This window comes from Aplidium turbinatum, chromosome 3 (genome assembly GCF_918807975.1).
Source record: "Aplidium turbinatum chromosome 3, kaAplTurb1.1, whole genome shotgun sequence".
Lineage (NCBI taxonomy): Eukaryota > Metazoa > Chordata > Ascidiacea > Aplousobranchia > Polyclinidae > Aplidium > Aplidium turbinatum.
Window position 1 is genome coordinate 27,208,859 of NC_137474.1, and position 24,972 is coordinate 27,233,830.

Sequence of the window (24,972 nt, forward strand, 5' to 3'; positions counted from 1 at the left end):
TTACAGCCCATTATAACTTACGGTGGTGAGATATTATTATTTCCATACTTAATAAGCTTCAACTCATAATAATTCTGTTTTTTCTTGCTGCAGTGGTTTGTATTTGATACGTCAATCATGAAAGTGTTTCATCGACAAATTCACGGAAACTTTGGAACAAGGAATGGTGAGTTAGTGATATTTTCAATTGTAGTCTATCCTACTTTGAATTATGATTGCTGTTTCACAATTTTATGACCTCTAATAAGTACGGTATATGCTGCAAAAAGTTTCAGCAGTTTGTAGGTATGGAATAGCTGTACGGTATCGTATGTATTGTATAGTGCTAGGCTATAGATAGAATGTAGGTAAATGTCTCTTCAAAAATTCAATCTGGTAAATACACCCATAAAATCTTCCCTTGGAAAAAACACTCTGCTGATTATTCCCAGAAAAAATCACTCTAGTATAGTCAGTGAGTCAATTTGCAACCATTTTTTTCAAGGGCCTTTGAAAATCATATTTGTTATTGCTATTAGTGCTCTTTTTATTATTAGAAAGATATTTGTATACCATACTCTTAAGTGTGTAATAACTGGGTAATATTGCTGGGATGCAACCTAATTCATACCATGAACAATTCGTACCGTCAGTTCGTACCTTGAAAAGATCGAGAGAAAAAAAAAGCTGAAGTCGCTGATTGGAGTTTCAGCAAGCAAACAAAAACTCTTAGGATCATTACCGGAAATATTAAAATGTTTGTGGAAATTCCGATCAACCCTAACCCTTTTAAAATGTTTGCGGAAACTGCGAGTGCGATCAGCGACTTTGGCAAACTCTTAGAATCATTACCGGAAATTTAAAAATGTTTGCGGAAACTGCAGAAAAACGGAAACTGCGATCAGCAACTTCGGCTTTGTTATATTTTTTCTCTCAATCTTTTCAGTTTGTTTGTTTGCGGAAACTCCGATCAGAACCTAACCTTATCTAACCCTAACCCTTTTAAAATGTTTGCGGAAACTGCGATCAGCGACTTTGGCAAACTCTTAGGATCAATACCGGAAATTTTAAAATGTTTGCGGAAACTGCAGAAAAACGGAAACTCCGTTTCAATTTGTTTGCGGAAACTGCGATCAGCGACTTCGGCTTTGTGCTATTTTTTCTCTCGATCTTTTCAGGGGGGGAATTTTAAAATGTTTGCGGAAACTGCAATCAGCGACTTCGGCTTTTTTAATTTTTTCTCTCGATCTTTTCAAGGTACGAACTGATGGTACAAATTGTTCATGGTTTGAGTTAGGTTGCACCCATATTGCTGTGTTTATTAAAATTACAATAGCACATTTTGGGATTGCTGTTTCCATATTTTAATGCGTCGCAACACCACTGTCATTCTGACAATAATTCTGCATAATCCGCCTGATAAAACAATCTGTTAAAAATGCGTGGTAACCAGTGACGTTCGGTGGCTTAAACCGTTGGGAAAGCAACTTGGAAATATTCTGCAGCAAGGTAGTATGGCACGAAAAGCGTAACCGTCAGGCGAAGCCCAAAAGCGTGTTACTTTCAGCGGGGGATCTGGGGGTCCTCCCCCAGAAATTTTTGAAAAACACTTCCAATATGGTGTGCTCTGAGAGCATTTCCAAAACAAATCAAAAATAAAAATCTGTCAAATTGTGCTTCGCCTATGTCATGATTAGAGATGTAAAAAAACGTTTTTTTTTTGTTTTAAAAAAAAAACAAGCTCGTTTTTTTTGTTTTTTATCGTTTTTTTTGTTTTTTATTCGTTTTTTTTTTACTTATTTTGACATTAAATGTCTCAATATGCAGCAATTAGGGTAAACTCATTGCAATAGCGTCTCTTTCAACAAAGAAACAGTCTCATAACTTGTATAACTTACTTTAAATCAGACTATATGTCTGGTATAGGCCTATTTTTTCATTGCAATTTTGTAGGTCCCAAGTCTCAACACACAAGCCATAAAGATTTCTCACTGTCTCAAATAGTAGTAACAGTGTCCTATGGTTGGCACATCTCATGTATTGTCTGTAATTTGGTCGAGCCAGTTGTTAAATGCAGTACCACACTCGTTAACAGTTTTGAAGCCACCTGGGATTTTGGTTAATGGGCATGTTAGGACCAGGTGGTCAGTGACAGTGTCCTGTTATTCTACTTAACACAAGCACTTTTGACCAGCACTCCACACCTTTTCCAGTACAACGTCAAGAGGTTGTTCCAGTTGATGTGCATTTGGTGCAAACTTGATGAAAATCACACAAGCGGTTCTCGAGTTATAAGTGAAATAACCTTAGCCACTAGGTGGCTTCATGGATAAGGAGCAATAGAAAAATGGCAATATCTCAAGAACCGCTCAACATATTTGGATAATTTTTAGCTCTACCCCATGTTTTCTGGGTGGGCTATCTGTTTATGAACATTAAAACAAGTTTTGGCGACTACTTTTTCAGATAAAAAGAAATTAACCTTTTGTCGTTACGCACCAATAAAACCATGATGCGTAACTTAAAAAAATTTTTTTTTTAATCGGGTAGAGGAAAGATTGATGAAAAGTTTGGCAAAAGCAGTGCAGTGCTAAAGCCCCAACTTTTAGCCCAAATTACATTTAAATGTAGTGAAAGATGGAAACATTTTGATGTTTTTTATTTTCCCTGAAGAGGTTCAATACTCCTTTGTGATGTCATAGTCATGTTTGTTTTTCCATAATCACACCATTGTGCTGTCATAGACATTTTTAAAAGAAGTATGGTTGCACTTATCCATCCAAATTGAACTACTGTAGTTTTCAGGACTTTGAGACTTTAGAACTTTTCTGTTTTGCCAAACTTTTCATCAATCTTTCCTCTACCCAATAATAAAAAAAAAATTAAAGTTACGTATCATGGTTTTATTGGTGCGTAACGACAAGAGGTCAATTCTTACTCCTTTTTACTCCAGTGTAGTTTCCAAATAAACTAAGTTTTCATCTTTGATGTTTGTTTTGTATCTTTATCCTGCATTGCGGTAGCCTAATATGGGTAAAACTTTATTCTTGTCAGGAAAAGTATTATGAAGCATTTATTCACTATGTGAACACTGAGCAGTGTTGAAAAACTCCACTTTAAAGGGAAATTTTCTTCATTCTTGGTTGGTAGTTACTAGCAATAATTAACATTGGTGGTGGGCATTTGAAACGAACATTAACCTAAACCTTTTTTGACAAATGCACTTACTTTTGATAGCTAAAAATATCAGTGATAAGATCTCTTGCATTATGATCAAACACAAATGATCTGCAAGAAGCATCAATGACAAAGTGTCTAAGACCTTACATCACACGAAAAGAATACTTCTGTTTCAACATTTATAAAGCATATTCATCGTTGTTAAGCTATCAGTTTAAAAACATGTTTAAACAAGCTATTGGCAATAGCTTGCATTAGTGAATTACCACAAACAAGGTAATGTGTGTTCTGAATACTGTCATCTTGTTTTTGCCAAAATTCCGTCAACCCATTGCAGGCCTCGAAATTCCGGCGGTCATGGCGGATATGACCTCCGGAATGACCTCGAATGTCTGCCGAAGCCGACTCATTGGTCGGTCATAAATGACCGCCGCAAAGTTCTTGACAAAAATAGAGCTAATGCAGCAAAAATATATTTTAAATTTGAATTGTTACAATTGTTTGTTTAACGCGAACAAATACGGAGCTGAAACAATTAATAGTACAGGCAATTGCTTTAAAGATCACATTAGAGTGGCGTGGTTAACGAGCTGATGGCAAAAGTAGCCATTTTTACATCATTTCAACGCCTTGCAATGTTGCCTTGAAATAAAGTTGTCTGAACTTTTCGGCAGGATATGTATTCTAATTTTGACAATGAGGATTATTACGTTACATTGATCGTTTGTTAAAAAGAAACGTCACAGAGAAGCAAGTCTCAGCTGGGTTCCGCACGTGCTCAGGCAAATGTGGCGACCTTATTCACGCTGATACTGATAGAAATAGAATTTCTGCACAGAAGGGAGGGTGTTAGACTAACACTATTGTGTTAATTAGTTAACACTAACACTATTGAGGGCCATCCCTGTTGAGGGCTAACACTATTGAGTCACTAATGCGCATTTGTCTGGACGGTCCTGAGCTGGAGATTTACAACCCCGCGCCGGCAGTAATCGCTTGGCACAACGATTCTATAACGCAAAAACCACGGAATAAGTGATCGTAGTTGCTTTTGTAATGAGGAAATTTGGATTGTTGTTTTCAATTGTGTTTACTGCGTCATTACACGACTGTCATTAACGCACTGCTTTATTTGCAAGCAATCTGCCCCAGTATACTTCAGGGTCGGTTAATTAAGCCATCAACTATTGCAGAGTTATTCTGTTGTAGAAAATCTTCTACAAACACGACTACACAATACTGTAGTGTAATTTTGTGCAAAATCTACGTATGCAAAAAAATGTCCGGCTGAGATATTAAATGTCCGCTGAAAGGGCCAGTCCGGTAGGACATGCTTGACCGCCGGAAAAAAGTACAAATTTCGAGGCCTGCCATTGAGTGTGTACAAGAATAACCAGTAGGCCTACCGGTATACTAACATCGTAGGCTACCTTCCATAAAGGGCACTTCCATAAAAGGAAAAAGAAATTAACTCATCTACATTATGTCATGTATCAAATTGCATTAATTCAATGTTTGTCAGGTCTACTGCCACAAACATGCCTGAGAATGAAAAAGAAAGTGAAACAACGTAGGCTAAGGGCTATGCAAAAAACATATGCTGCTGCCAAGCACACACACTTAGGTTAGGTATTTCAGCACACCAATAAACCAATTTTACTAGTTTAATGTTTTTCAAGAGCACTATAATGAAACTAAGCTGCAAATTGTAAAAAATTTGCAACTTTTCCAAAAAAATATGAAAAAAAACCAAAAACACTTGTTTTTTTTGGCCCAATTTTTTTTTGAAAAGAATCACGTTTTTTTTTTAAAAAAAAACGGTTCGTTTTTTTGCATTTACAACTCTAGTCGTGATCATACGTCCATTTAATATTTAGAAGTCATAAACAATCTTAATTTTAACGTTGCAAGACCAAAATCCAGTGTTAGACATGGAATAATAGTTGTCTAAATATTTGATTCGTCATGAATGTTCATTCTCAGATATTCAGTTAGGCCTACACTACAAAAACTAACACTTAGGCCTAAACAATTTGTACAAAAAGCTGGATAAGTTTGCCTCCTGCGTATAGAAGCTTAACGAACAACGTTCATTGGCGAAGAAATGTTATATCAACGCTGTAAAAAGGGCAAAGGCATGACTAATTGACTATGAAAGCTACTAGGCTGAAGTACATGGCGAGGAGACATCAAAAAACAGAAACAATCTTTTCGGCATTATGATGATGTGATGTGTACCGTGATGAGAGACCATTCTGACGAGTTAGTCTAGCGAATGTACGCATTGACGTCACTGGGAAAGCAAGTCTCACCTGGTCTCACCATAACACATCTGATTGGCTAAGCAGCTGGTGACGTTTTGCAAAACGAGTGAGGATTGGATAAAACAAAGGCGTTTTTTGACATTTTTGAACCTTGGGAAAGCAACTTTGATAGTTGCTTCCCTGGGGGTCTGCTACTATTCGGCTAGTCCGATTGGGCTGATCCGATTCGGCTAGTCCGATTCGGCTATTACCCTTTTCGGCTACAGCCCGATTCGGCTAGTCCGATTCGGCTATTACCCTTTTCGGCTACAGCCCGATTCGGCTAGTCCGATTTGGCTGATCCGATTGAAATCATCGAAGCTTCAGATGAGTGGGGTTTAGACCTAACCATTGAGATCTTAAAACTAAAAAGCGAATTAAATTTATTTTTGAACTATCAATGTTTGCTCAGATAAAATTGACATGTATCCTGCGTCGCCTTCTGCATGCAAACTTAGAATATATTAGAATCCTCAACTATTACAAAATTCTAAATCCAACGACGCCTTCTGTTTATTTGCAGTAGAGAATTTTGTATTTTATTCCACAATAGTTGATCTCAAAGCTTTGGGTGAGTGGAGTTTAGACCTAACCACTGAGATCATAAATCATATTTATGACACCGGTTACATCCCTAGTGATATGGTACGTTCCATATTCATAACTTTACCAAAGAAAACCGAAGCAACAGAATGCTCACTCCACAGAACAATTAGCCTTGTGAATAACGTAACAAACAGCTTACTCCGAATCATGTTGATGAGATTGAGACCAAAACTACAATCGGAAATTTCAACAGCACAGTTTTTATTTGTTCCAGACAAAGGGACCACAAAAGGAATTTTTACATTAAAAATGATAACAGAAAATGTATGTCCGGTTCTTCTGTTTATTTAGAGAATTTTGTATTTTAATTCGACAATATGGTATCTTTTGCATTCTTGCATTTTATCCAGTGTTTACCTTTGAGTGCCTTCCCAGACGGCAAAATCCGTCATTTTTACATTCATTCAACGTCTGCAGACGTTGAATCAATGTAAAAATGACGAGTTTTGATGTCTGGGTTCGTTCAAAATATGTGTTTTACATGAAAACAACAGTTTTCATGATTACCAATAGAAGTTAATGAGATAAAGTCTCAGCGAAAACGTGTCAACGAAAAAAAGACAGTTGCCAAATAGCGTTTGCCATAAAAGATAAAGTTAAAACCTAAGTGGCAGTTTAGAGTAAACCTGGGTTTCGGCGTTACATGACCTGAAATGCCTTTGGTTAGTTCCTTCGTTAGACTCTCAGTTGATGTTACTTGATCATGGCAGAGGAATCGATTAGTAGGCAGCGCAAAGGTGAGGTTTTTCTACATGATGGCTACATGTTTCAACTAGCTCAATATAGTCCAGACGGGCTTAAGAAATACTGGTGTTGTTCCCGACGTGATGAGAAATGCAAGGCTCGCATCCACACTTGTGGCAACAAATCAGGTAATAATGTGTGTTATGATGACTATATTTTGATCATTTGAGAAAATGTGCCAAGAAATGTCAAGTACTTAAATTGTAATAATCGCAACCATTGTTCACCTGCATTGACGTTGGACCTGGGAATGCACCACGGACTGGCCTACCCTAATAATTACAACTGCTTTGATAGTGACTTTGTGCTATTACTTATTACTAGGGCCATTTTTTTTACCTAAAAAATTGAAAAATATGACTTTATTTTTTGAAATATATGATAACATATGACTTTGTTTTAAAGCATCGAATTTATGCTAATCTCTAATTAATAACTCGGATGTAAGTTTTTACATGTATTTTGAACAATAACACACTCGAACAACTAACAAAACACTTCTATTTTGCTTGAAAATCACTACAAAAATTCAAATGTCTAATGCATCCACTGGCGCCGACTTACGGGGTTACGGGGTGGCCAGCCACGCCACCCCATAGGGGCCCATAACCTCTATGGCATGATGGCAGCCACCCCGTTTAGGTTACATTACTTACTGCAAATAAATGTAATTTGAACGGACGTTTAAATCTTTTTTTGATCATTGGTTTTCGCTTCAAGTCAAGTAAAGCAAGAGGTGAACCAATACAGTATTGCGAAGAAAATGATTGTTTTTGTCACAAGCATGATACTCGCGTAACATCAAGCAAGCTACGTGAAGACTACGCAACACGTGGCTACGATTTTTTCCTTATTGTTGTTGCAATCGTTTTATTTGTTACTTTTCATAAGCTATTGTTACATTTGTTAGGTTTACAATAGGATTTATTAATCAATAAAATACGATCTTTCCATTGCCTCTCCCAAAAATCTTTTTTTTAAAATTTTAAACTGCTCAATATCGCTATAAATTATGACAGCTATAAAATACTCGGAAATAAAATTATCTCGATGATTGATAGCTCCACCCCCTAAATGAATATCTATTTTCAAATTTAAAAAATGCAATTTTGGAATGGTTAGTAAAAATCAAACAAAAACATGCAGTTTGAAAGTTTATAGGTTGCCATATTGTGCTATCTGCCACCCCGTGCAAAAATAAAAGTCGGTGCCTATGTGTAGGCCTACCTACTAAACCAGCTACTTAATAGTAAGAGTCAAAGCTCTGTACTCGAAAAGTACCCTTGACTCTTGAGGTCTCAGCACTGGTTGACTTAGTCGCCGTTAATAAGCTGAACTATCGTAAGTCCAAATTTTTCAAAATTGCGTTTTTGATTGATTTGATATCTTTATAAACTACAGTTTATTTTGTTAAAGCATCGTAAGTCCATCTGCTTTAGTTTTGATGATACAGAACGATGAACTATCGTAAATTGAAGTTACGATAGTTTTGCAAAAAAATAAAATAATAAAATGGGACTTACGATACTCTGCTCTGAAAGTAATTTTACACGTTTCACGTTAACACTCCCTTTTCTTTTAGTTAATTTTTCTTTCAATCGTTTTTTGTATGTTGATATTTAAGGCTTACTTATATTTCTTTCTATTTCGCATCACAATTTTGCTGTTTTATTGTAACTATATTTCGACAATTTTTCATTGTTAAATTATCGTATGTCCATACTCATTTTTCTAACGTTCAATTTTGCAAAAAAGAATTATCTTTTTTTTCAACAACAAAGCTCCATGAAAAACAATGTATAGTTTTCATGTTTTTCCGTTAGAGAACTTTTAGAAAGATTAAACAATGTACAGCAAACACAGCGTGAACTTTAAAATTCAATTTTCTCAAAACTGCATTTTGGAGTTAGGACGGTTCAGCTTATTAGCGACGTAGTGGCCTACTGCGAGTGTTTATAATGTTCAGAGACTGGATTGTGTGTTGCAAAATAATGTGTCAAGATGATGTCACAATGCAAATTAACATCAAACAGCAAGCGCTAATACTAGGCTACAGTTACAGAAGGTAATAAAAATGTTGCTTCCAATGCTTCGTGAGACTCAGTGTGAGAACTCTCATTGTCTCCCTTATAGACAAATTATATATCAAATTTCAATGTCTACAGCAGCTGTTTGAACTGCATTTACAAAGTTACTCCGGCTCAATCTTTGTATTTTAAAGTAAAAATGAAGTCATATTTTATGATCTAAAACAGAAAATTATAACTTTTTATGACTTTATAACTTCTTAAATAGACACCGTAGAAACGTCGTTGTTTCACTGTTATCGGTTTGACAACTTTCTGCATTACCAAAAAAATATAACTTTAATGACTTTTACTGGCCCTACTTATTTCACAGGTAGTGAACACTGGTAAGAATCAGCATCGATCAAGCTCAAACTTTCAGGAATGTCGTTTTATGATTATTCGCAAGAAAGAAAGTTTGTAGCAATGAAATCGGAGAAAAAGTTCGTTTCGACCCACCCTACTTGTTATGTACTGTATTGATTGTATTGACTTGTTAAACTAGGGATTGGAATTTTGTAATACTGTAGTTGAGGATTCGAATATATTCTCAGTTTGCATACAGACGGTGGCGCAGGATACATGTCAAGTTTATGTGAGCAACATTTTAATTTAATAGTCCAAAAATAAATTCAATTCGCTTTTTATGTTTCGCTAAATTTCAATTCAATTTATTTTTCTTTGTCGGAATGCAAAAGAAACGATTGATGATGATTATGTGTCTCATCTGATACAGACGTTGGCGATCATGGTCTTCCAAACTTCTCTGTCATTTGCCATTCGTATAAAATCCTTCGTTTTGACTGTTGTGTTTGTGGCCCATTGATTCAATCTGTTTAAATAAGTTAATCTTTGACGACCACTGCTTCTTTTTCCCATCCCAAATTTTTCCAAATCTCCATGTCTGTGAATATGACCTACAAATTGCATCTGGCGCCTTCTAACTGTTCTTATTATCATATCGTTACTTATTGTCCAGCATTCACATCCGTAGGTTAGAATTAATTCTACATATGCTTTCAAAAGTTTAATTTTGGTCTTTGTTGTCATGTTGCGATTCCTGAAGACTGTGCTCATTTTACTGAAAGTATCCTTTGCCATAGGCGCCGACTTTTATTTTTGCACGGGGTGGCGGTAGCACAATATGGCAACCTAAAAACTATCAAACTGCATGTTTTTGTTTGATTTTTACTAAGCGTGTTTCGTAGATGCAATTGTCTTTTCACACCTGATTTGTAGCTCGACAATTTACAAAGCAACTTTAAAACAAAGCACAGGAGGTATGTCGTGAATTTTATTGTTACGTTGCTGGTCTGACACTTAACATTTGGCAAAAGTATTTTTGCGAACAGCAGCTCTGTCAATCCAACTGCTAATCAACTGGTCAAGTTGTAACCGTGAAGCTTCAGCTTGATAAACATTTAAAATTAGGACGTGGTTCAATCGCTGTTGCGTCATGGTAGATCGCAAGTAGGTTTTTATGTGCCTGAGTGCACTAAATGATCACTCCGTCTCGCAGGTGGTGGAAGGCAACGATAAGTATATTTTCACAACGCAGACCACGTTTGGAAGCATTAATGAAATTGTTTCATTGCTTGCAAATAGATCAAGCAGTTGCGACATAGTTGAAACAAAAATCTGTTTGCTGTTGAAAACTTTCCAGCTGTTGCAATTCCAGACGCAGAAGCGTTGGGTTTATGTCTTCTTTATTTTCTATGATGTAATAAGCAACTCCTATGTCAGACCAATAAATTCTCGCCTCAGACTTTTACAGGACGACTTTTCGTAATTTTTTCTATGATGTAACCAGGGCTGCGATTTTTTCTTTCTTGTCGAACGACCAAAAATTCTGCGTTTGTTTGTCGAATAGTGGTATGACGTCACAAGAGTTAGATTATAAGCGTTCGATTATAAGCGATCGCCCAGTACGTTCATCGCATCGATCAGCGATTTTGTAATGGCGAGATGGTTTGCCTTTGAAGCGAATGCTTGATTCGTAGTCGCCGTTTGCTTAACGCCAGCCATTTTTTTATGATTTAAATTTTTCTGTGTTAAAAACTCTTAGGGAAGAATGGATATACAGCACTGCAAGTTACAGAAATCAGCCGAAGATGTTAGATGTATTTACCGTAGTTCGTCTCGTAACTCGTTGGAGAGCGTTCCAGCTTCAGACCTAGATCTATCGATTGTTGGTGGTACTTCAACATGAGATTGAGAGGTCGTTGCAACTTCCTGATCGCTTCCCGATGAGCTTGAACATCTAGTGAAGACGTGCTATCGCCAGGGCCTGACCTTATATTTGCAGATGGAAGCTCACCGACCGAACTTGAACTGCTTGTTGGTTGTGCTTGGGCAAACTCAGAAACGTTATCACTGTCTCGTCGAGAAGCATGCTTTTGCTTACCACTATTAAATTAAACATGTTCAAAATTGAGAATGCTTTGCGACGTTAGGCTACTAAACGCTATTAGCCGGAAGTTTACCTGAATGATAAGTTCCAAAGTGACATGGCAATGCTTCTCTCGATAGCTCCTTCGAACAGATCCCGCACTTCACTCGCTGTTTGCTGAACCTTAACCGCTTCTCGGTAAGACCGACCGAAGCTTTTGCCATCCGTGTTGTCGGAGGATTCTATCGTTTTTTAGTCATTACCGGATACTGACTAACTGAAGATTATCCTATCTGTAGTTGGTCAAAGCTATGCTTACAACTTGCCTATTACCTTGCCTTGTCCAATAAATGTCCACTCCCAGTGACTACCTCTACCTACTATTCTTCTAAAAGCGAACTCTTATATATAGCGACCTTTCTTATCTCTGTTTCTGATTCTGAACATCTGGTCGGAAACTAGGCTATTTTCTTGATATAAAAAACTTGCGTAATAAGTAGGCTTTATTGCGTTCTTTTATTATGTGCTTCTGCGATTATTTTCTCGTGTATCAATCACCTGCTTTAAGTTATATAACGGCAAGGAAATCTTAAATTTGTTTTCGTCATCATGCACTGGCTACATAAATCCATCATTGTTAAATCTTTCAAAGGATGGCATCTCGCCTGGTGCGAGACAAATTTCCTGCAAATGTCCAGACTTCCCAGCCAGCAAACTTGTTGATACATGTCATGCATTGTGATTCAACATCTGCAGACGTTGAATCAATGTAAAAACGACAGGTTTTGCTAGCTGGGTTGTGTGCTTTTGTGAATGTGCAACATCGCCCATTACGTAATCACAGAAACTCTTTTAGTGGAAGGAAGTCGACTTCCAGCCGTGTTTATCTGTCTACTATTTTTTATTCACATTGCAAAACATTTCAGCAATCTTGGAACAACAAATGCATAAGTCAGACATAAATACACACTTGCAAACACGTTGACAACTAAAAGTAGCCTACTTCGGTTATTTTATCTATAAAAGAAACCCGTTGTGTCGAATAGCACGAAACGTGTGTGGCGAAATGTTTGATGGCAGGCGTTAGAACTTCGATCAAAGCATTTTCCCGCAGTGTTCAAAATGTTCTGGAAGAGAACTCCTTTCCATAAAAATAGCGGCTTTTTTATTTGTATTTCTGAACATCTGGTCGGAAACTAGGCTGTTTTCTACATGTGAAAAACTTTCATAGCAAGTATCCAACAGTCATTTTACCAGAGCAATATTGTTAATTGGCTCAAACGCGAAATACGAACTGGCATAAACGTAGCCTAGGTTATTTCATCTATAAAAGAAACCCGTTGTGTCGAATAGCACGAAGCGTGTGTTGCGAAATGTTGGAACTTCGATCAAAGCATTCTCCCGCAGTGTTCAAAATGGCGGCGCTGACGCCTTGGGAGTTTCGCGTGTGAAGCGTCGCTTTTAGACCTTGCTTTGAAGTAGGCTACCTGGCGCAAGAAAGTTTACGTAAGTCAGCACTTTTATAATTGCATCACGTGATGCCCCCCCCCCCCCCCCGATTGTTCCTCGACCTGACGATGTTTAGTCCTCTCTCAGTTTTTTTTTTATTTTTATTTTCCTTTTTTTTTTTGTTTTTTTTCCATAAGGTACGGCGTTTGTCGAATAGTGATGGCGCGTGTCGAGTGACCTCGTCACCGAAAACGGCAAAAATCGCAGCCCTGGATGTAACAAGCAACTCCTACAGTATGTCAGACCAATAAATTCCCGCCTCACAGTTTGTCATGCATTGACACGCAATATTATTGCATGAAGTAGATAACAAAGTAGAAATTAAAGCATGAAGTAGATGACAGTACACTCCAATTGAAATCGGAAAATAATTCAAAATGCAAAATCTTGAGTAATTGAAAAAGGTTGCTTTCATTATTGGGAATTGGCAGGGGGTGTAGCTTTCCTCGAATATAATCATATAAACGTGTAAATTTGCAGAACGTTAAAACTGCTACTTTACTAAGTGCACTATTTAAATAAAACTCAAAAAGTTTCGAAAATTGCATTTTTTTAATGAAATTTTAAAATAGATATTCATTTAGGGAGTGGAGCTATCAATCATCCAGATAAGTTTATTTCCAAGTATTTTATAGCTGTCATGATTTATAGCGATATTATGAGCAGTTTAAAAATTTTCAAAAAAGATTTTTGAGGGAGGCAATGGAAAGATCGTATTTTATTGATTAATAAATCCCATTGTAAACCTAACGTAACAATTACTTATGACAAGTAACAAATAAAACGATCGCAACAACAACAAGGAAAAAACTTGTAGCCACGTGTTGTGTAATCTTCACGTAGCTTGCTTGATGTTTCGCTAGTATCATGCTTGTGACAAAACAATCATTTTCTTTGCAATACTGTATTGGTTCACCTCTTGCTTCACGTTGACTTGAAGCGAAAACCAATGATCAAAAAAAGATTTAAACTTCCGTTCAAATCACATTTATTTGCAGTAAGTAATGTAACTTAAACAGGGTGGCTGCCACCCCGCCATAGCGGTTACGGGGTGGCGTGGCCACCCCGTAAGTCGGCGCCAGTGTCCTTTGCTATAGCGATTCTCTTTTTAATTTTAGTGTCACTTTGCCATTGCAAGTTATAGTGTACCCAAGATATTTCAATTTATCAACTTGTTTCACACCATTGAGTGCAACACACTATTGAGTGTATGGTTGCAATTTGGATAAGTTTTCTTTTTTGATACGGTCATACATTCTGTTTTTAAATTTAACTCTAAACCCATTGGTGTACTGTTATTGACAGCACAATTTATTAAGTCCTGTAGATCGTTTGCAGATTCTGCTATCAGGACTGTATCATCATTCATCAGCGTATCTCAAGCTTGTTACATTTTGTACCCCAATCTTAACTCCATTCATATGTTCGATGTCTCTCAAAATCATCTCACTGTAAGCGTTGATAAGATCTGGAGATCGGACACATGTCTCTGTTATCATTTTTAATGTAAAAATTCCTTTTGTGGTCCCTTTGTCTGGAACAAATAAAAACTGTGCTGTTGAAATTTCCGATTGTAGTTTCCCAATCTCATCATCATGATTATTTTGGAGTAAGCTGTTTGTTACGTAATCCACAAGGCTAATTGTTCTGTGGAGTGAGCATTCTGTTGCTCCGATTTTGTTTGGTAAAGCTATGAATATGGAACGTACCATATCACTAGGGATGTAACCGGTGTCATAAATATGATTTATGATCTCAGTGGTTAGGTCTAAACCCCACTCATCTAAAGCTTCGAGATCAAAATACAAAATTCAGAATTTTGTAATAGTTGAGGATTCTAATGTATTCTAAGTTTGCATGCAGACGGCGACACATGATACATGTCAATTTCATCTGAGCAAACAGTAATAGTTCAAAAATAAATTTAATTCGCTTTTTAGTTTTAAGATCTCAATGGTTAGGTCAAAACCCCACTCATCTAAAGCATCGATAATTTCAACTATAAAAGAAATTTAATAATTCAATCATTTTTCGCTAAATTTGTCGGAATGCAAAAGAAACGATGTTGGATTACCGAAGGATTATCGTTGGATTTTCAAAAAATTGCCGAATAGGGAACTAACCGCTAAAGACTGTAGCCCAATAGAGAACTAGCCAAATCGGATCAGCCAAATCGGACTAGCCGAATCGGGCTGTAGCCGAAAAGGGTAATAGCCGAATCGGACTAGCCGAATCGGATCAGCCCAATCGGACTAGCCGAAACGGGCCATTTCGTTCCATGGAGCCTCAGTGGTTGTTTCTGACAGGAGCGTTTGCGTTAATTGGCATTTATAGGCAAAACATGCGGTTTGGTGAGGACTTAGAAACGAGTAATTCTAGTCACAAATACAGTAATTTTCAAGTTAAAATAGACGTGATAAAAATAATAAGAAGTTAAACCTAGAATTCAGTCATTATATTTTGCATAGTTTTCGCTCAGGTAAGCACTGCTTTCTTTGCTTTCCCTCACCGATCGTCACTGGTGGTAACTAATGAGTAATGTGATGACAGCAACAAAATGTGGACCCTGATAGAAACACTTCTCATTGCCATATTTATTTTAATACCACTTCTTTCGTGTTGTCGCTATATCGTAAAGTGGGGTGAGATTGTCCTTAGGGGTAAGCTTGGTCCAGTTTTTTAAAACGTAAATAACTTAAAGGTTAATGAAGATTTCCAGAAAGCCCTTGAATTTGCGATACTTGGCAGCAAAAAGTACCAAGGCCAAACCGGACGTCACCGTACCAACTTATTACAGCTGCTGAGATCTGACATCAGAAAAGCTGGCCTGGGGTCCCTGCTCAGCAAATCACATCTCCATTAGGGTGTACCAAAAAAAATAAAGTTCTTTGGATTTTTTAGCCTATTTGCTAAAACTTGCATTTGGGGTCATAATCAACTTTACAACAAAAAATTTTCAATTTCAAAGACGTCTTACGCCGGTATTCTGCGTTTCTGTGACAACGCGCCCAAAAATTCATATTTTGCTCATATATTCAGATCCGTAAGTGCTAGAGACTTCATTCTTGATGCTATAGATGCAGAATGCCCACTTTCCTATCACCATTCAATACATTTATATAGCCTAAAGTCTTTACTTTTTGAGTTTTTTGCTAAAAACTGATTTTTGCCCTGTTGTCATAGGAATTTATCCAAAAATAATCTTAAAAAACATGAAATTCAACAAAAAATTCATGCTAAATGTGCATATTTATACTGGTACACCAGTATTAGGGTGGCTCTTAAAATTGAGTTTTTGAATTTTGCTTGGGACACCCTTTCAAGTGGTGAGGTTGTCAGAAAAAATAACTCTTGCAAATTTTTTTTAAATTTGAAGTTGATTTAGAGGTGGCCCTCCCCCCCTAAAGTTCTGTGCCCTCCCTCAAAATACCAAATCTGCATATCTCGAAAACCACTTCAGCTAGAGATACAGTTTTTGTGTTAAAAGATGCAGAAAACATGGTTTTCTATCTGCTTTCTGAACATTGAATGCATCTACCTTGAGTAGAAAAGCAGTTATTTAGAAAAAACGCATTTGACCAAATCTTGATTTTACAACCTTTTTTGTGACCACGAAACCGTCTACAAAATTTCGTTTTTTTGTCTTAATTTTTGCACCTTAGAGGGAACACTGGTAACGATATTCATTTCAAAATGTAATTCTGGTCAGTACTGGAAGAAGCGATATTATCGACAATATTTTACATATTGCCTTGCGTATCGTGACAGGATGTCTGCGACCTACACCATCGGACAATTTCCCTGTCCTTGCAGGCAACCAACCAACTGAGTTTCGTCGCGAAGAAGCCATCCTGTCTCTTTCTCGCCGCACTACGAACCCCAACCACTTGCTCCACTCAAGTCTCTATGAGTCTATGAGCGAGCAATCGAGCATCCTCGGCAACTGAAATCGAGACAACCATTTGTATGTGACGCACAACTCCTGATGAAAACCGCTGAAGACCAATCCATCAGCGCGACTACCTGGGAGGACAACAAATGGAGCTCAGAGTGGAAGAAGAACTCCTCAAGACTCTAAAGTTGTATCTCCGACACCAGCCCCCATCCAACCGGAATGCATAATTTGCCAAGGAAGGCCTGGGTGCGGCTCAACCGCCTGCGTACTGGGCTAGCCTACAGGAGTCAGACTATTCCGCTCCAACATGCACAAATGGGGGATGGCTCCATCCGCAATCTGTGAGTGTGGCAAAGAGGAACAAACCACAGACCACACCATCTGTAACTGCGCCAAATGGGGTGCGTGGTCTGCTTGAACTGGATGACGAATCAATGGATAAATGGACGAATCAAAGGATTGCTGCTCGACACTTGCTCAAGCATCTAAACCGCATCGCCACTGCCCAAGAGTGGTAAAAGACAGAGCCCTTGACCCCTGGAGTAACAAAGAAGGTTTAAACGAAGAAGAATCGACAATATTGTTCTTGTTGGAATTTGGTAACAGTTTCCTGTGTTCAGTAACAACTTGCAAAAGAAACTGAAGTTGTGGCTCATCTTCAGTTAAGATTTTGTTAAAATCCTGGATTAGACTTAGAGCAACTCCTCTCTCTGCTCTGTCATTCACTACTGAAAGTCCCTTCGCCATGTGTAAAGCTTGAATAAATGCACCATCTTCAGTCCAATGAGCAAGATCCTTTGAAAGTATAATTATTGCTTCATCTTCACCCAACAGCTGAAGAAGCCATTTTGAATTAGAGGTGTAATACTGTTCTAGACCCTTATTGCTAAGAAACGCATCTACTTTGATGCTTGGTCTCCTTGGTGGACGTTCTCCTGTTTCATCTAACATGGTTGCCACCATTAGCTTTTTACTTTCCACAGACAATCAAGAGTCAAACAAGGCTAGTCCAACCATTTCTTCGGACAGATACCATGAATGCAAATCAAGCTTTTTGCATAAATCGCCTTCGCCATCCAACAAGTGCGATGCATAGCACCTGAAGCTGGAAAGCGGATTCCACGCTCAGGAGTTTCTCCAAGGAATATGATAAAAAACGGTTATTTTAGCTATGCATGAATGCATAAAAGTTAAAGAATACTTATTTCGTTTATTGCTTTACCAGTTTTACAGGTTAGTTTATGAACTTTGTTAATTGAATAGGTTGGGCCACAATACTTGTTTAGCACTGTTTTGTGCTAGAATACCGAAAACAGGTTTTTTCTAAATAACTGCTTTTCTACTCAAGATAGACGCAATCACTGTTCAGAAAGCAGATAGGAAATCATGCTTTCTGCATCTTTTGACACAAAAACCGTATCTCTAGCTCAAGCAGTTTTTGAGATATGCAGGTTTTGTATTTTGGAGGAGGGCGCAAAACTTTAGGGGGGGAGGGCCACCTCTAAATCAATTTGAAATTCAAAAATTTTTTACAGGTGTTATTTTTTCTTACAACCTCACCTTTTAAAAGGGTGTCCCACACAAAATTCAATTTTTTTTCATTTTTTGCCAAATAAGAGCCACCCTAACCAGTATGTATGATAGTTTAAATCCAGCTGCTTTGCTAACTGCTTTTCATTTGTTTTTGAGACAATAATGCAATTTGAGGGGTATAATTAGCACAGTACAAACCGGCATAAGCCAGTTATATTATAAAGCAAGAAATACAAACTGTTAAACAAGAATGTTTGTCTTGTTGCAGACAAATATCAAATTAGCCATAGCTAGGCCATTTACACAACTTGTGTTTTCAATAGGTTCAGACTTAAACAATAAAGAACCAGAAAATTGTACATGTACATATAATTAGAACCGAAATGGGTAGTCAAATTAAGAGAAACAGTGAAAAACTCTCAAAAATGCTCAACATTTGCGATACAATCTACTGTACAATGGGATGGATGGCCAACTTTTGCATCCTAGACAGCACACTCAAACAAAAACGCAACACATGTTGTTTTGCAATGCCTCATTGAAGATGAAGAGATCCTCTTGTCTCTAAGTGATGTTAAAAATAGTGACTCTGAATGTACTGCGACAATTCAACAATTACAAAAATATTGTGTTGATATATCCCAAATTGTTGGTTTAGTGTTTGATACCACTTCTGTGAACACTGGTTGTAACAAAGGTATTGTGGTTCGTCTTGAAGAATATTTTAGACGAAACCTCCTTCTATTTGCTTGCCGGCACCACATCATTGAGTTAGCATGTGGTGCTGCATGCAAAACTGTTTATGGACTGGAGAGACATCCTCTTCAGAAGACAGCACATTTAATGCTTTGAAGGAACTCTGGTCATCACTGAACCTTAATTATTACGATATTTGAGACAACAGTGCTTGGCCACGATGGACTAAGACCAGATGTGCTGACTGCTGATGTTTTGTTACCTGGCTCTAAGGATTCAAACAAATTCCGTAAGGATTATAGAGAACTTCTTGTGCTTTCTGTTGTGTTTCTCGGAGGAGCATTACCAAAAAAGGAGAACTTTGCATTTAAAGCTCCAGGAGTCCAGGTGCCACCAGTTATGCTGGGTCTGCTACTATTCGGTGAGTCCGATTCGGTGAGTTCCTAACCTCTAACCCAAACCCTAAAACGGCAATGATAATTAGGCTACGGTACCCAATAATTAAAAAAAAAAATTGAAAAAATCCCCCGTTAAGGGATCAGACTCGCCGAATCGGACTCACCGAATCGAACTCACCAAAACGGGCCATTCCGAGTTATGCTAGATGGATGGCAAAGCTTCTCTACACTTTTAAAATTGCTTTATTTCGATCGCAGTTGAAAGCAAAAAGTGTTTTCAATGAAGAAGTCCTGAATAAGGTGTATTCTTTGGCAACTTTTCTTTCTCTATATAATGTAAAAAGCTGGTTAGAGTGCACTATTGCATGCGATGTCACACTGAATGACTTACTGCTGTACAAGCAGCTGAGTAAAGATTAGTGAAGAATGGTGCATCTCATCTCCCTGCCCAATTGAGTCACATTGCTGAGGAAAACTTGAAGAAGCTAGACTGCCATCTCTGGTATCTAACTGAACGCTTGGTGGTGATGAGCTTGTTTGGCGAAAAAGTAACTACAACGGAAAACTCTACTTTGAGTAAATCCTTTTAAAATGCAAAAAAAACAACAACAACCACACGTCAGCATAAACCAGATAACTGAACAGCAAATGCCCAAAAACATCAGCAAGGACACGCAGCTGCGAGATTTATTTGGCTCAGAATCATGGATTCTTCTGGACACAATCAGAATAGACTCTTCTCAGCCATCCAAGGAAATGGGCAGAAGACAGCAATTTCTTGAAAGATGAAGAAATGGTTCACAATATTTGTGTTGTTAATGATTCATGTGAAAGAGCATTAGGTTTGTTGACAAAATTCCACAGCAACCTCATCACCACATCAAGCAAGAGAAACAGTTTTTATACCAAATAGTCCGACAGTTTTCGAAAGAACAAGCTATTACAGCAACATCATCCGAAAAATTCACCAAACGCAATATGATCAAATACTTTGCTTAGCTTCTAACACAAAGAGCCTTTTGAAGACTGTTATAATGCTATATAGTAGTCTTATAGACTGTGTTATTCAGATTGGACTCCAGTGTTAAGTTGTAGATTATTCTGCATTGTTGCTGTTACTTTTAACTATTTTTTAGACAAGTTAATTGCTTCCAGTTTTCTTTTCAAAACATTTTAGTTGGGATGTAAGAAAAACTAATGTCTCATATGGTATTATCCTATACCATACATTGAATAGTCCATTATTTTGTGTACAGTATTGTGATGTTCTGCCACAAGCTTGAACTGCTAGCATGTAACTAGCTTACTGCAACATATCAGTGCTTAAACAACATAATTATACATCACATGCTAGAGTAATGAGTATGAAATAATGTAGTTTGGTATATGCGACATTGATTCGTAAATGTAATTGTAATGGTATCACTTACTCAGTAAATAACTGATTGGGTGATGTATGTTCATTGGCCAATTCTTTTCTTTGATTTATAATAATCACTGCCTGTCAGCTGTATACCAGAAACAGGTGTAAAATTACATATCAGCGTAAATATTCATATTTCCATGAATTTTTTGTTGAATTTCATGTTTTTTAAGATTTTTTATGGATAAATCCCTATTACAACAGGGCAAAAATGAGTTTTTAGCAAAAATCTCAAAAAGTGAAGACTTTAGGCTATATAAATGTATTGAATGGTGATAGGAAAGTGGGCATTCTGCATCCATAGCACCAAGAATGAAGTCTCTAGCACTTACGGATCTGAATATGACCAAAATATGAATTTTTGGCCTCGTTGTCACGGAAACGCAGAATACTGGCGTCAGACATCTTTGAAATTGAAAAATTTTTGTTGTAAAGTTAATTGTGACCCTAAATGCAAGTTTTAGCAAATAGGCTAAAAAATCCAAAGAACTTTATTTTTTTTTGTACACCCTACGGTGATCTCCATTGATTGCAAAACATCGCAAAGAACAAAACAGAATGGAGATCCTATCAACCTTGTTGAAAGACTGATCGAAGCCAGCGGCTGTCAAACGATTTGGCTACACTGGCGTCGGAGACAGTTACAGTAATAATGAAGATTTCTAATTAGGCAGTGGCTATTTGACCGGCTCCGGTCTCTTAATCTCAAACACTATTTGACCGGTCATGACGTATTCTTTTTTCTTTTTCTCTTTCAAAGCAAAAGATGAGAGGAGAACAAAAAAGGGCCTATATAAGTTCTAAATTCGACAATTTTATTCAACTGAGTCCATGGGGCATGCGATCTTTCCCGGGCTGGTGTTCGCGAGTGAATGAGTTCGATACTACTCCACAGCGCTTTTTTTTTTTAAACTAAATTTTGATCCAAAGTGAACTCAATCGTTAGGCTGCTGCATTTTTGTGGTCAATTTTTAATTCGAGTAGCTTTTTTATGTCTTTTCAAATATAAGTAATAAAGTTAGATTATTTTTAATTTTCTGGAATTTGAGAATTTCTCTGGGTAATTTTCAGTTCGTCATAAGAGGGTGTGACCATGTTTGCCGAATAACGCATTTCATTTTTGCTCTCAACAAGGGTGTCCGACAAATTGTTCGTAAGCAATTGTTCGTAAGCAATTGTTCGTAAAACAATTGTTTGTAAAATTAATTCTTCGTAAAACAATTCTTCCTAAAGCATTTTTTCGTGCATGCAGTTAAAATTTGATGTAGGCTATACGAAGAAATGCTTTACGAAGAATTGTTTTACGGATTTCATTTTACGAAAACCAGCTTACGAACAATTGTTTTACGAACGGTTGCTTACGAACAATTTGCCTATAACCCTCAACAAGTTAATTTGGTGGCTGTAAAAAGTTACAATACTTCTTTAAAAAAATGGTTTAAAGGACATTTTTAATTTTGGCCAAAAAAATGTAGCTAAATGACATTCTTCACACCTGAAATTGATGAGACATGTGAAGGAAACCAAGAGTGCTCAACTGCTTATTCTGACCAAAAAATTCACTTTTAGAGGCATTGCAATTTTTTTTACAACAGTGCAAAGGTCAAAACTGACCCAATCTCACCCCGTTTCACGGTACAATGCATCACGACACCCATCCGTTAGCCACTGCTTGGTGTCATTGTAAATGGAGACTAGACCTTTTATACCATGAGGTAGTTTGTACAGCGGACAATCTTTTATTATGTGGGTTGTCGTCTGCATTTCACCAAACTCACGTCTCACAGATGTATAAAATATTTATACCGCTTGAAAGTCAGGATGCCATTTTTTATTTTGTTTTTATGAAAACAAAATGTTTCTAAAAACAAAATTTCAAAACCAAAAGACAAGTCGCATAGTTGGTATAATACTTACACATATGACAAGATATAACTTACACAAGTTGTCATAATATTATTGATAAATAAACTGTAATTTTTTTTCTGTCAAATTATTTTCAATTGCATTATATTTGTGAAGTGAACATGTACGTTGATGGTCACAAATTAGCACATGGACCATAATTATCCCCTGAAAGAAATCCTTTTCAAGCTAATCTTTTATAATTGGTCAATTCAGATGCCTTGTTGTTCAAATCATCAATCAAAAATCGTTTGGTTCAAAATTTTTGCTGTCGAAAGGAAGAAAAACTGTACTTTTTGGATAGTCTTGGTGTGAGTACTTGATTGCAAGGATACCTTTATTTTATGTTAAATAATTAGAAAGACAATTTTTCTGCATATACCTGGTGTACAACTAGGGATGGGCATTTTCGAATAGTTGTGGATTCGAATCTATTCTAGATTAGTTATTTCGATGTCAGAATGTAAAGTCCAATTCGGCATAATTTCACCAAAGAATATAATATATAAATCATAAATCAAAGCCAAATCAAGTCAAGGTTTAGTTTAGGGCACAAATGATGCCCATTAATGTGAAATAATTGCTGTGTTGTGTTTATATCTTTCCAAATCTTTTTCTGTTAAACTTTGTGTCAATAGTGGTTAGCTATGCAGTGGCAACAAATAATGTTTAGACCCACACAATAGTAACTGTTCCATTGTTCCAATACTCCAGTGATGAACAATGTGACATCCACTAACAATATTTTATTTTGCTCTCATTGATACAATATAGTGATTCAAAGGAAGTGAAACCAACCAACAGACAACGGTTTTCATATTAATTTACTGTCTGCAAATATTGAAGTAAAGTAAAAAGGTGGGTTTTGCTATCTGGAGTGTCACACACAAGAAAAATGCAGATTAACTTTGGTGTTGCAGTGTTAGTGAACCAAATGATTATTGCACCAATGACTGTCCCAGTCATGTGGACCAGACAGATCCAATGCTATATGTTACATCACGCTAATTGTTAACTTGTTAACGCTAATTGTTAAGAAACTAAATTAACAGTAGCCCTTTATGTTATTTAGCGAAAAGTGAATCTTGGCTAATGTTTCTCCCAAGAGTTCTGATTCAACGTTTTTAGAACCCAATGTAGTTTTCATCTGAAGCCTATTTAAGCCCAATATTGCTAAATAAAACTTTGTACCGTCCTTGCAAAGTTTAACAGTTTAGCATTATAAATTTTCTTAATGTTGCCTTACGTTTGTATATCCATTAGCGTCTTGGAAATACAAAAGCCAAGCACCGAAATTGTCAATTTCACATGACATTTCTTTGTGGAGACCGCAAATGTCATGCATAGGCAATAAGCATTCAAAAGTAAATTTCATTTCCCTGTTTACATTTCGCTTAGCTTTTTAAATCTAATTGGAGAAGCACCGCAAACACACACAGTAGGGCGTGAGTTCAGTAGGGACTATGTGGATTGTTTAAAGGTGTTTGGTGAAATCTCCAGCTATATGGGGGACTACTAATCAACAATTTTTAAAACTCGCTAAAACCGGAAAAAATGCACCCTGGAAAACTGACTCCGGTTCATGTACTTTCTGAGTATCCAGAAAAAAATCAGTGAGTTAGAAAGATTTGTAATATGGCAGAGAGTCCCATGTTAAAATTTGATGAGCTTACTCCAACTTCAACTAAAAATATTATGGGTGGCCAAAGTAAGGACCTCAACTTCAGACGAAATACCCTAACTTTAGCCGCCACTTAATCCATATTCGTATGGTTCAGTGATGGTATACCAAGGTTTTATTTATACTTTCTTGACATTTCAGATACCTATATTACCTGCAAGTACCATAACTAAAATGTCTAATAAAAGAAAATATGCAGCATTTGATGATGGGTCTCAAGCGAATGTGCCATACCATACAATGATAGGGTCCCAGTGTTTGAAATTAAATCTGAAATGCTGTCGATGTGGTGATTAGGTCTTCCCATTTATTGATTTTAAGTACATACACGAACTGTTGACTAATTTTCTGTCTGTTGTTCATTGGTTTTCAGTACATTTACAAACTGATTCATTTTCTGTGTTGCTGCTGTAAACTTTAAATAAAAAAAAAATTTTACCCCCCCCTCCCTCACGCCCCCCTTAATTATATGCAAAACACAGCTAAAGTGTCAGTAGAAATCATGTTTCATGTTTTTTAAAACTTTCCTGATGGCTAAAGTTAAAGATAGCAGTCATAAATGACTAATGAAAGCAGTTTAATTTATGCGGCTAAAGTTAGGATTTCATTCCTAACTTTAGCCACACAAGGCTTTTTAAAAAAAAAGGCACCTGGAAAACTGTAAT

The 24,972-nt window shown here is 37.0% G+C and overlaps 1 protein-coding gene across 2 annotated transcripts in view; it reads left to right on the forward strand.

Annotated features, from left to right (window-relative positions):
- The first annotated feature begins 78 nt into the window (after positions 1-78).
- LOC145766937 (denticleless protein homolog) overlaps positions 79-24,972 on the forward strand; it is a 57,192-nt gene continuing 32,298 nt past the window's right edge. Inside the window, exons 1-2 of one of the 2 annotated variants that reach the window (XM_082578645.1) lie at positions 102-166; positions 22,843-22,937. In XM_082578645.1, coding sequence (XP_082434771.1) covers positions 118-166; positions 22,843-22,937 — 144 coding nt within the window. In that variant the 5' untranslated portion in view covers positions 102-117. Of the gene's footprint in view, positions 167-22,842; positions 22,938-24,972 lie in introns of both variants that reach the window. The other variant, XM_082578646.1, reaches the window with a different exon arrangement.